General features: G+C 34.5%; 1 protein-coding gene across 3 annotated transcripts in view; it reads left to right on the top strand.

Annotated features, from left to right (window-relative positions):
- The first annotated feature begins 1,490 nt into the window (after positions 1 to 1,490).
- Positions 1,491 to 14,175, top strand: part of LOC121429611 (disco-interacting protein 2 homolog C-like) — a 56,128-nt gene continuing 43,443 nt past the window's right edge. For 2 of the 3 annotated variants that reach the window (XM_041626733.1, XM_041626742.1), the window contains exons 1-2: positions 1,491 to 1,712; positions 3,931 to 4,212. In XM_041626733.1, the coding sequence (XP_041482667.1) occupies positions 4,125 to 4,212 (88 nt within the window). In that variant the 5' untranslated portion in view covers positions 1,491 to 1,712; positions 3,931 to 4,124. Of the gene's footprint in view, positions 1,713 to 3,930; positions 4,213 to 10,138; positions 10,621 to 14,175 lie in introns of those variants that run through there. The other variant, XM_041626761.1, reaches the window with a different exon arrangement.

A 14,175-nucleotide genomic window follows, 5' to 3' on the forward strand; every position in this document is an offset into this window, starting at 1 on the left:
AAAGTCCCATTTAGTTGTCTCTGGCTATTTGATTGCTCTTCTGTCTTGAGCATTGTGAACAAGCCAAGAAAGTTGACTTAAGTTATAGTTAACTTTAAACTTAAACTAAAGGTATATTTTTTTCATTGAGCTAGGATTGTCACTTTCAGAAACTAAAGGTGTGGTTTTAGCATTGTTGAAGAAGTCTACATTTTGAACAATGCCTTTAATGCTGTAAACCAAATGCTTTGTGGATGGGTGGACGAAAAAGTCTGAAATTTAGAAACTTGGGAGGAATACTGTCATTTGAATTACAACTGATTATAGATGAAGTGATGTACATAGCGAAGACAGAATAATTAGACAGAATCAATTCTTTGGTAGGATGAATTGTTACTTTTCCATCTTGATTGATATACTTTTTGATTGATATACATGTACCTTTTCCCCAGCACTACTAATATTCCTCCTATTTTTTTCTAATAGAATTTATTAGATAGTTTTGTTTGCATCTATTTTGCCATTCTCATATTGCTTTACATGTAATGATTCTTAAACCACCGGAGTATATGGTAGCAATGTTTGTTGAGCTTGATAAAGGTTCAGTTACAAAACAAACACGATTGTTTACTACTACTATTCCCTGTCTTAAGGAACTACCTTTGGGAAATTCAAGGTCAATGACTTTGTTGGAACTATGCTGCTTGTTGGTGAGAGAGCTTTATATCTGAATTTCTGATTAATGATTAGTTGCTTGTTATGACCAGAATGTGCGCAAAGTCATCAAGACGGAAAGTGGCATAAAAGTACTTTAAAACAAGTTTTTGGGTGTTCATGATGCTAGAGGTATTTCTTTCTTGTGACACCATGCAGTAAGGTATTAATTGATGGGATTTTCCTGATATTTTTACTGCAAGATTGATTGATTTTTGTATTTTTTATTTTTAGGCCTACTCGTATTGATATTTATTTTCTTCAGAATTTCATTAATTAGGCCTAGCTGTTATTGCTTTTTATTTTCGCTTTAGTTTGATCTTATTTTGCCTTGATCGCATCCAAGATTCAATATTCCAATGTCAGGTGCCAATGTCTAGACACTTACATGTATGTCCAGTTCAGTGGTAAGTAGAGGCTGTACCAGTATTTGTTTTTCCACTGCCAGTGTGTATTAGAGTATATGGATGTGTTTCCCCCCTCATTTTCACTTTCTTTTTATGAGATTTTATTCCATTTTATCCCTAATCTCAAATCATAGTGATAAGGAAGATCATATAAGGAAGAGCATATTAAATGCATACATACAGTGGTCTTTTCGTATGCACCATGGGCTTCTATAATCTGTGGTTTTTCTAGAGACACAAAAGATCCTCAGATTCTCTCCTATTCATTTCTTTTCTTCCCATTCAAAATAAAGTGGGGGATTTTTGGTTAGCTCACAGAACTCTAACTGTCCACAAATGAATTAGTGATCTGTATGGTGCAGTGGTTTTTCAAGTGAATTGGAAGAGGATTTGATTTGTGTTGTATCAGGTGAGCTTATCATGGGTGTTGCCTTGTGAAATGGGCTCTGTCCTGGTACTAGGTTGGAATGAGTATAGATCATGTTGTAGAGGGATTAAATCTACTATCTACATGTTCCGTTGATGATATTCTGTTTGCGTTCTACTGGACATAGTTATAGTCTTCCTTCGTGGCATCCATTTGGATGGTATGAGGAGAACACTGTTGCAGAGGTGAGGCCCCATTTTATTGATCACTTGGACCCAACTGAATCTAATTGAGAAACTAATGATTACTATTTGTGCAGACTGAAAGAAGCATATTGAGAAAGCATGACAATTTCATTTGTCGGTTACATGATGGGTCTGTCAAATACCTACATCTGTACTGCTTGTTCAGAAACATGTTGGTTGTTGCCTGTTGGAGCTATTCGTAGGTCAGTTCTGTTCTCTGAAATTTGGTCCTATAGTCCTCCATATTGCTGATGTTTCATTGTTGGAGGTTGATATTGAATGTGAAATCTTATTCATTAGGATCCCATATGGTACCAAAGGACTTATTGCATTGGAGACTGGCAGTTTGTGACTTGTAGGCTGCAATGGTACATATTGAAACCTGTTTGTTGAATAGTGTATCTTCCAAGTTATCATTTCTGCTCTATGTCATTCTGTTTTTTTTAAAGGAACCATGCATTGTTTATAGATAGTGATGTCTTGCACTATCAGGAGAGGAGACACAACTAAATGATCTTTGAACTTAAAATTGTCTCATTCCATATTTTGAGTGCATCACGCTTGTCAAATGCACTTGAATAACGTTGCATAGAATTATAATGGCATGCCATGCTTGATATTTCCATTGTCACATCTGTACTTCTCAAGTTTGGATCATACATGTTTGAAAACAGTTCTCAATTTGAATTTTCATCAGGATTTGTCATAGAGGGAAAAATGGCAAGGCAATCAGTGGATCTTTGTGTTTCAGACCGATTTGCTTCTGAATTTAATAGATTGACAAACATGACCCGAGTTTAGGTGCATGGGACCATGGAGAATGAAAATGAAAAGTTCATAACTTGCTTTCAATCCCTGGGTCTGGTTCATTGTGGTTACAGTATTTCTGGGAAACAATAAACTTTGTGTTTAGAGTGGCTTCAATCTATGACTCTCTCAACAGTGATTCACCTAGCAAAGTAACATGATTTTTGTTTTCATGTGTCTTTTGTTTTGAAAGGTACTTCAAGATATTAGCCTACTTTATGACAGGTTACATGTAAACAGCATTCAGATAAAAGGAAGATGATTTAATGGCTACTTGAAATAAAGGGACGTAGTTGTGCAGTAGATCTATTCTCAAAGAGACATTGTTTTTTTTTAGATGTCTACTTTTTATTATTTTGCACCAAAGATATGATTGCTGTTTGTGTATTTGAATCCAATGCCTTTTGTGTGGTCTATGAATATATTATTTCTGTCACAGAGAAGAACATTTTGAAGACATTGATAAAATGATTTTCCAATTGTTCTGCCAAGTTCCCCGAGTCGTTGTCACGTAAAGCAATGTTTGATTGATGTAGACTTCTGCTGTTTTCTTCAAGAACCCAACTCTGGTGCCTCTTCGCAATATACTGGAGGAATAATGGCTAGTCGAGCTGACCGACTGGAGCTAATTATGAGGATAATTTCTCTGTGAGTGACATCTCATCTATGGATAAATTGGTATGTGGCCAGCCCTCTGGTATGCTGGTACTGAACTGAAGAGTTCAAGCATTCTGGCCTTCTGGGATTAACTTGTCCATCACAATGAGATCAGCAATATGAATATTATAGACTCATCTACTATTGTTGTTACTCAGCCAGACCATGGCTGTAGAATATAAAACAAGAGATGTCTCTTTTCATTCTCTGTCATAAACATTGTGTTCCATGCCCCTTCCCATTTTGCTTTGTTGATCGTTGGTAATGCTTTGTTCTTCCAGTGTCTTTCAGTTTGAATATTACATCTGTTCGATTCCTTTTTCCTTTGTAGCGTGTCTCTTGAACTCTTCTTGTTTATTGGATTGGATTTGGTTTGGTTTAAAGTTGCCAAGAGATAGAGAACGCATCCAGGATAACACTAACCTTAGTGTGAGCAGACTTCCTGGCATTGACACTACTTTTGTCTGATAATTCCACATTGTTGCTTTGGATTTAGAGACATGTACCATTTAATTGTGCATATTTACACCTAAGTTTGTGATCTGTTTATGCCTAGGTTTGAACTCCATCAAAGTTTGTATTCCAGCCTTTCTCCAATGTTTATTATAGACCATTTGTAAAGTTTGTTGTATTCCAAGTCTCCTTTGTGTTTGCATTCAATACTAGTCCCAGATGTTTTATTTCCGATGGCTGCGTAGCTCTTTCCAAGATGATTTATGAATAAATGTTTACTGTGGATATCTTCATCATCCAGGACAGACAATCTAAAGGAATATAAGAATATGAAGATGTGATAAATTGGATCAAAATTAAAGATGAACTATGGATTACATCTATCAAAACATTTTTATTAACTGGATAAAGCCAATGCCTACTGGATATCTCCCCATACGCTATGTGAGCCAATTTTAAGGAACTGCTGAACATTACATTGGAACTATACTCAAAATGATGAAAGACAGTCATTCCAAAAGATGGCCAGCCCCAAACCAATATCTTTCTGGAACTTACATGATTATGTACGATTCAGAAATTGGTAAGTTAACTGAACTCTATTAATTTGAAGGGGGAAAAGGTTTATTAAATTTGCTAATCGAACAAACTTAAGTCGTAGATTCTTTTACAAAATAACATGAAATAAGAACAAAATACATTAAAAGAAAGGTAATGAATTTTAGGTAATCAAATCTAAATTAGTCCAGTTGGCCTTTAATTTTTTTTAATAGACAATCTAAAAACAATAGATGATACCACGTTTATTAAACATAACTAGATAAAAGTTTATGACATATATATGCATGTCAAAATGTATAACATTACTTCAAATGCAATAAGTAATCCCAAGAATATTCACCTAACCATGGATAAAACTTTCACTGATATAGATGTTCCTTTTATATGACAGTCACAAGATGATACCTCTTTTTTATTAGTAAGGGAGGGGCTTTTCATGCATATTTTGATATCAGGAAATATTTTTTTTAGGAAGTGGAATTCAGTCTTTTTATAGGTTCTCTGGCTTCTTTGTATAGACTGGATATGTCACTTTTGACACTTTTTTCCAAGTTGTTTTAATAGAGTAAATGTATTGTGTACTTATGTATCTACTTTTTTCATTTGTGATATGAAATTTGAGCAGAAATACTCTCATTTATTTCTTTCAATATTATATACAAGTAAAAACATACAAATATCATACATTATTTTGAACATAAATATACAAATATAATCATGAAACATTGAGATTAAGAAAAAATAATGAAAGAAAAAGGTATCCCAAAAAGCCTCAAAGGCTTGAAAAAAGGGAAACCAAGAATAAAACATAAGAATGATTATAGATAATAGCTAACAAATAGAACACCGGAATGTGTCGCCCCAACAGTATAGCTTGATTGCGATGATCGGCGGGCACGTCGTCAGTATTTTCTTACAAACCAAAACACTGACGACATGCCAGCCGGTCGCTAAGTGAACCATGAAAAAAAAAAAACACAAACAGGAAAATAGGGCTGCATTTGATAAATGCAAGCAACCAGCCTGAGATGGATAAAGAATGAAATACTGTTGCGACGCCACACTCCGGCCCTCTAAAATGCCGAGTGGAAAATTGTTTAACGGTTATTTAGGTTGGAGAGGAAGAATTTTTTCAATCGTTTTTTAAAAAGTGAATTGAATTGTGTGCGTTGAATTTCAAGAGGCAAGGAATTCCAAATAATAGGGCCAAGATGACGGACTGACTTTGAGAGATTATTGGTTTCTGTTTTCCAGAGGTGAAAGTTGGTTGACTGCCGGGTAGAATAAGAATGAACATTCACATTTAAACAAAACATTTGAGTTAGATAGGGAGGGAGACGTTTGGTAAAAAACTTTTGCATCAATGAAGCAACCGATAATTTGTTAGAGTCATACACATTCAATGTTGAAAAACGGCGAAACAAGGGTAGGGAAGAAGCTAGGTAATGGGTATTTGCACATATGCGAAGGGCTTTCTTTTGTAAGCGATATATTCTTAATAACTTAGAAGCATGTAGAGAAGCCCACACAACATTACAATACAAAACATGGGGCAATATAAAGGCATTATACATTGTAAATAAAAGTTTGAGTGGTAATATATGCTTAACATTATTCATAATACCAGTAATTTTAGATATTTTTGTACTTGTTGTATTAATGTGAGAATCCCATGTAAGAAACTCGTCTAATTGTACGCCCAGGTATGTGAAAGTAGAACATTGTTCTATTTCAGACCTGTTCAGAAACAGTTTAACACTAGAGTAGTCTAATCTTTTATTTTGCTTATTTCTGAAAATCACAAATTTTGTTTTCAAAATATTCAATGACAATCTATTACAAACAAGCCAGTCATAAACAAAATTAAGATCTATATTGATCATGTGGATTAAAGATTGAAAGTTTATATTAGAGGCAATCAATGAGGTATCATCTGCAAATTGTACAAATTTAAAGAAGTTTGAACAGTTGATAATATCATTTATGTAAATTAAGAATAAAAGGGGGCCTAAAATACTTCCTTGGGGAACACCTGAATAAATTATTTTGGAATTTGATGATTGGCCATTGTACACGGTAAATTGTTTCCTATTTTTTAAATAATTACAGAACCAGGCATGAGGCAAGCCTCTAATTCCATAAAAAGAAAGCTTAGACAGCAAGATAGAGTGTGACAAAGTATCAAATGCTTTTGATAAATCCATGAAAATAGCGATTGCATGTTTATTTTTATTAATGTAATTCAAAATTAAGTCAGTTAGTTCAATTAATGCAAACTCGGTAGAACAGTCTTTCATAAAACCATATTGATTGGGATTGAGTAAATTATTGGACATCAAAAAATTGTACAACCTATTGTATACTAGTCTTTCAAGAACTTTCGAAAACAATGGCAAAACAGATATCGGTCTATAATTATTACAATCAAGTTTATCTCCTTTTTTATATACAGGCACAACCTTTGCTAACTTCATTTTATCAGGAAAAACACCGGTTTGAATAGATAAATTGCATATGTGAGTCAATGGTTGAGTAATGAAATACACAGCAGGTTTAACAATATCAATTGACAAAGTATCGTATCCAGGGCTCTTTCCAGGACTGATGTTCTTTATGATATTAGCAACTTCATGCTCAGTAATTGGTTTAAAAAACAAAGATTTATCAAATATTTTAGGCATGAAATCAGAGAATATTGAGTTAGAATTCGGTAAAGACCGAGTAAGATTTTCCCCTATGGTAACAAAAAAGTCATTGAATACATTTGCCACATCAAACGGATTTTCTATCTTTACATCATGATGCATAATTCCATTGCTTATAGACGGTTTGTTTCTACCTAGAATTTCATTCAAAAACTTCCATGTTTTCTTCAGATTACCTTTTATTTTTTCAAATTTGTTATAAAAATATTTTCTTTTTGCAGAACGTATAAGTGTATGTAATTTATTACGATATTTCTTATATATGTCTTCATTTACAAGTGTTGGCTTCGAATGAAATCGTTTATAAAGAATATTTTTTCTCCTAATGGAATTAAAAAGAGCTCGTGTGATCCACGGTTTTTTAATTCGCATATTAACAGGGGATCGCTCTTTCAAAGGGATGTGTTTATCACAATAATATTTAAAATCATGTAAGAAAATATTGTATGCATTATCAACATCATTCGAATTCAGCACTTCTTTCCAGTCGTGATCTTTTAGGTCATTTAAAAAAGAAGCTAAAGCAAAAGGAGTCACATCACGATGCAAAACTGTGGAACTGATATTTCTTTTTATTGGAATGTTAAATTCTGCTATATGAAAAATGGGAAAATGGTCACTGACATCTGACAAAAGTATCCCAGATGAACTGTTTTCATTGATAACATTGGTAAATATGTTGTCAATGAGTGTCGCACTATCTCTTGTAACACGAGTGGGCCTATCAATTATTGGAAATAAGCCATATGAATTAAAAGAATCAACAAGACCTTGAACAGAAGGCTGGGTATCGTAACGTTCAATGTCGGAATTATTCCTCACGGGGACCTTACGACCATCCCTCGTCACAGTAAAGATCCTGCCATCAATACTCCATGTGAACTTCGTATTCTGGTGAGAGGATGCTCTAGAGAACAAGGCCTGTCGAGTCGTCGTAAGGTCTTCTCTGATGACGATGCCGGTGCCTTTAAGTCGCGACTTCGCTCCGTACATCAATCGCCGAGCATTGTAGCGCGAGAACTTTACGATCAACGGTTTCGGGCGAATCGGTTGAGATGATGAAGCTTGTTGTTGACTCTCACGTCTCAGATGAATTCGATGACTCCGATCGATGTCCTGCTTTCCAATCGTGATGTTCATCTTTCCAGCTAGTGCAATAACGAGGTCGTCGGTGTCTTCGTTGCGGTTCTCTGGCAGCCCGTAGATTCGAAGGCACTGGCGACGTGAGTATTGCTCCTGCTCTTCGACGGACGATTGAAGTTCTTTGATCTTCTTACCAAGGAGGTCAGAGGTCGTTGCAAGGGCATCCATGCGTTGCTCTGTTCTTCCGAGTTCCAGTTGAAAGGAAGCATGAAGCTCGTCGGCAAGTTTTTTGTAGATTCTATTGTAGACGGCATCAACAATCGTGTTGAGAACGGGTTCAGAAATCAAAGCATTCCTTACTTCATCGGCAATCATTGTTCTGATATCGGCGGGAGAATTTGAATTTGAGCGCTCTTTTACGGTTCGTTGACCAGCGATTTCATTTGGCAATAAGCTTCTATGCGTCAGCAGTCGGTCCGGGGGATCTTCGGACGAGGACTCGGCTGCAACTTCGATGACTTCTTCTAAGGCCTCACTTTGGTTTCGAGACTTAGTTTTCTTCTTAGTTTTATTGCTAGCCATGATTCAAAATTACTCCTGAACGTTGTCAATCACTCTTAAATGTATATGAAGAGATAGTATCGGCTCAAAATTGGTAATAATCAGGTTAAATCAACTTACAAGGCGCTTCCAAAATTAAGGTTGACTTCCACTCAGTGTTGCAGCGTACATATTATTACTTCAATTTCTTCTTCTATGTAAATATTGGTATTGATGATTAAATTTGCTTTTAGACAAAATTAACGATGTAGAGAAGTATCAGATATTGTACTGGTTGGAAATTTTTATTTTGAAAATGTGACCATTAAAGATACCCTTCCATACACTGTGTTTGCTTGTAAACAAAGTTGTTCACATGACCTGGGGCCTGTTGCATAAAAGTTACCATTATTATAGTAATTTTGCCATCCAATGGTAACTACCATGAAAACAAATCAACAGCCAATCAAAATCAAGGATTCCAATTTGGTCATGGTGGGTGCAACGGGGCCCATTTTTATTCAAACGTCAGACATTTGTTACAGGTAAATTACTTCATCATTCGCTTTTGTATGGCTTGTTAGGTTGTTTTTAAAAAGGACACATCCACCCCAACAAAAAAAAAATCCAACAAGCATACACAGCAAAAACTGCAGTGTTAAGCGGTGAACATAGAGGACCACACCAGTTATTTTACACCGGTGTCAAATTGACAGTGTTTTTATAGTTTAGCAACTATAGGTGTTATTACAACACCCGTGGTTGTTACATGTACACTCTTTGGTGTTATATTTTAATCTCGAGGGTGTAATTTTATCACCAGAGGGTGTGGTCCTCTATTAACACCAACTGGCATCAATTTTAACACCACAGTTTTCACGGTGTAGCAATGAAAATTTCATTGTTTTAGGATGTAAAATAAGAAAGTTATAACATTATAATGAGAAACCAAGAGTGTATTCAATGTCTTCCATTTTAGATTTGTAGACTTAAATGTCAAACTGAAATTTAACATTTGAGATTTAAACTTGACCAATTATCATTGTTCAACTTCAAAAATAAAAATGAACATACACTGTACAGAGTAAGCCTACAAGTACACTGTAGGCAGACAGTGACATCATCCTTTTTATAGGCACACTTACCCCTTGCCCTTTCAGAAAATATTTTCTGTACTGGGACATTCATGAAATACTTGTTTAGTTTCAAATTCATAAACACAAATATACTGCTAACAATTACACTTGGAGGATTGCATGTCTTTTTCTTTTTCCTGTTCAAATTATGATCAGTTATAGCCTCATCCAGTGTAGATCATGTTACAATGTCCTGTTGATGTGTGAAAGGTCGCAGTGGTACTTACCTCTTGCAGATATTGTTATTTAATTCCAACATGAGGGTATAGGATGAGGTCTACACATCAATAATGATGGCAGGCTCATTATTTTCCAAATTAGTATCATTTAAGGAAATACATGATATTTCTTAATTATTTTAAAAGAAGAAAATTTGTACTTCCTATAATTTGAAATAAAAATAGTGGAAATTTTATTAGGTCAAAGCAGATCTATGTTAAATGTAGTACTTCAGGTGTATTGGTTTGAATGAGTGAATACCTTTAAAGTAATTGTAAGTCTCTTATCGTTAGCAAATAAATATTGGAGACTTGGAGTAAGCTTAACATGCATGTATCGTTTTTAGCATGCGCTAGGTAGTGTGTACATGATATGGTCATAATTTTACTGCAATTTGTTGAAGCATTCAATCTAAAGAAAGACAACTGCATGAGTTGCTTTATTTTCAAGCAGATTTATAATATTTGTCCGCATACACCTGTACTGATACTAAACAAAGTTTTACAATAAGGATTTTACTGATTTTTTATTGGAAGATATCATAGGACTGATATTTTTTTTTACATTTGGAAAAAGTATTTGATCAGTGACCATGATTCCTTAGCTTGGATTTGGTTGAAAATTCATTTTTAGAACATTATTTGACTTCAGAATATCAGAAGACTGATTTTGACCAGGATTAGTGAAAATATTTGACAATGTTTTCTGAGTGGGCCCTTGATGATAGTGTTATCAGCATAGACGAAGGTGGGTAATTATCTGTATGTTATTTTCTTATTTTCTATTTTCTACATGTATCAGAAGAGAGTTTACCATGACAATACAAAAAAAATAGAGAAAAAATTTTGACGGGAAGCCACCAAAAAATATGATATAAGAGCTTCTTTTTTTTTTACTTTGTGATGTCATACGTGAGCAGCTTCCTCATATTACCATGAACTATAACTTAAAAATTAATTCATTTTTTAAAGAAACATAAAATTATACTTCTTATAGAATAAGGTAAGTAATGGCATGTCTGATATATCCTCTGCACAAATAAAATCATTTTCAATTTTTTTGAGAAATGCATTTACAGGGAGTTTGATTGATATATGGAAAAGCTCTTTGCCTATGACATCACAAAACAATAATAAAAAAAATATAACTGTCTCATCCTTTGATAGATTTTTGTGAAATCTTCGCCAATATTTTTTTAAACAAATAATCATTATGCTTTAATATTAATATCAACTTATGATGAGGGTGAACTGCCCCTTTAACCTTTAAGATATTTTACTTATTTTCATGAGAATTTTGATGGTAATAAACGGAAGCAGTAGTGGTGAAACAGGATGATATTATCCAGCTGGCTCTGGTGATGTTTTTGAGTTGTTCTATTGGATGATGTTTAGATGGGTATATGGGGTCGGATGGATGGTTCATTGGTAATTAGCAAGGATGGGGGGTCCATATCCTGCCTCTTTAGAACCTCCCTTATCTCTATCGTACTTGGTTTCGTTTGGCCCCAATTTTTTGTGACCATTATACTGATAAAGCCACATGCCTTATTCCACATTTTGGTTAATATTTCAATATACAGTTATGCTAACATATGGATAAGAGAAGTTTGGGAGCAACAGTGTCTGCATGTGCAGACTAGAAATATTTTGCAGGAAATAACATTTGATATCCAGCATTGAAGGGAGGAATCTTCTTATAAACGTTCAAATTCAAAACCATGCCCATTTGCATATACCGTATGTTCTAGAAGTTCCAAGTAATGAAAAGTTGTTGATCTTTAATACACAGTACAGTGATTCATATCTGAAGAGAGAAACCAGATCAAAATGTACATAGATTAACATCCCTTTTTGTGCAATTACTTTCTTAATTATTTTGGTTTGCACATAGTTACCCTTACTGTCTTATACGGATGATGTGACAGATACCGTGTTTACACATTGACTCGGCTCGGGTGTTGAATCCGCGAGCCGGGTTGAACACTGCGAAGAAGGGATCAGAGATCGCGTTTATACGTACATATAAAAAGGCGAGTTCAACACGGCTCGCGGATCTCGAACGGAAGAAGAATTATGACGTCGCAAATTAAACGCGGGAAATTCACCGCCGGAATCGAATCTTGTCCGTGCGAACAACAACAGTGCCAAAAGTGAAAGCGCGCGCAGTGACCTGGTCAAGAGAGTTCGACACGGCTTTCTGTTTACACACGAAAAATTTACAGAGTCTGACTCGGCTCGCGGGTTGAAACCTACGATTTTGGCGGATCAAAAAAGCCGTGTTCGACACGGCTTGCGGATCACACTGATCGCGTTTACACAGCATAAAATTGCCGTGTTGAGCACGGCTCGCGTGTCGAACCCCCGAGCCGTGTCACTGTGTAAACACTGTTATAGACGATATTACTAATCAATTGTTCAGGTGAATGTAAGCATCAATCTGTCAGTCTATTGCAAACTGTGTACAAAATTTACAACCAGTTGTAAAAATAATGAATCGTATCTCCTGATTTCGACTCCCCCCTCCCAGAACATATACATGTATATCAAAAAGATGTCAGCCCGAATTGATTATTAAAGGACAAGTCCACCCCAACAAAAACTTGATTTGAATAAAAATAGAAAAATTCAACAAGCATAACACTGAAAATTTCATCAAAATCGGAAGAAAATAAGAAAGTTATGACATTTCAAAGTTTCGCTTCATTTCACAAAAACAGTTATATGAACGAGCCAGCTACATCTAAATGAGAGAGTCGATGATGTCATTCACTCACTATTTCTTTTGTTTTTTATTGTTTGAAATATGAAATATTTTGATTTTCTCATCATTGCCATGTGAAATGAAGTTTCATTCCTCCCTGAACACGTGGAATTCCATTATTTTAACATTTTGTGCTTCAGGCAAGGAGGTCCCAATCGTCAAATTCGTAAAAATTGAAATATTGTATAATTCAAACAATAAAAAACAAAAGAAATAGTGAGTGAGTGACATCATCAACTCTCTCATTTGGATGTAACTGGCTCGTTCATATAACTATTTTGTCAAAAATAAGCGAAACTTTGAAATGTCATAACTTTCTTATTTTACATCCGATTTTGATGAAATCTTCAGCATTGTGCTTGTCTGATTTTTCTTTATTGATTCAAATCAACATTTTTCTGAGGTGGACTTGACCTTTAAAACCTATCCTTTGAAATTATTTCTAATTTCAAATACATGTACTCAGGTCTGTCTTGAAGGTTATGCTAAGAATATTTCACACGCTTTGTATTGTAGGGTAGCGGTTACATGTATGTGGTATACCATATCCTGTTCATATTAAGAGATGAAAGAAAGCAACTGATAAATTGGATTCAACAAATTAATTATGTGTACGAGTATCTGTAAAAGTGTCTTTCAGAGTTCACATTTAATATTGCAAGGTATGATAAGTGAAAGTAGAGATCAAATCACTATTAAACTTGGATAGACCATGGATAGATGCTAGTAAACATGGTTTAATCATTGATCATCCTTTAAAAGTATTTAGATACTGTTAAAAAAAATCAGACTTTAATCTTATTGTTAAAGAGCAGCATCCTTTTTTCTCATTTATATCACAATTTTTTCTCAGTTTTATTTTGTATTTTAGTGTCATGGGTTATTACAATCAGAGTAACTTAATTATCTCATTTGACTATTAAAAATTGTTTTTGTTTTTCCTCAATTTTTTTTAATGTGTGGGCGTGTGTGTATTTCAAACAAGTAAAATAAAATTTCTTTTAAATTCAAGGCATAAGGTCCCCACTTGTTTCTTATATGGGTTTAATCCATTGATGTCATTTACTGTCAATTGCTTTATTTTGCAGAAAAGATACATTTGGACAGAAATGGATTTGACACTATTTGAACATAAACTGTTTGAAAAATAAGTGGACTTGGGCAAAGTGATTATTCTAGGTTTGTTGTGTGTTCTGTTTGGCAAAACATTATTAATCAAGTAATATCTATATCAAGTGTAAAAACACTTGAAACTTGAAGAGGGCATTTTTTGACAAAAATGGCACCCCATCAAATTTACTGTAGCTTGGGGGTTGGAGTTGATAAGTTATCAATTCTGATTGGTAAACAATACATAATAATGCCAAATAATGGTGTAAATGTCACACTAATACTGATAGAGCACTTGTAAATGAAAATAGAATTCCATTAAAAACCTGCCTCTTCTTGTACTGTATGAATGTGTCGTTACTTATATCTATAGATTTTTTAAAGTAACAATCTTGAACATGCAAAAACACAGTGTGAGTCATGCTGGAG

The sequence above is a fragment of the Lytechinus variegatus genome, chromosome 1 (assembly GCF_018143015.1).
Source record: "Lytechinus variegatus isolate NC3 chromosome 1, Lvar_3.0, whole genome shotgun sequence".
Classification (NCBI taxonomy): Eukaryota; Metazoa; Echinodermata; class Echinoidea; order Temnopleuroida; family Toxopneustidae; genus Lytechinus; species Lytechinus variegatus.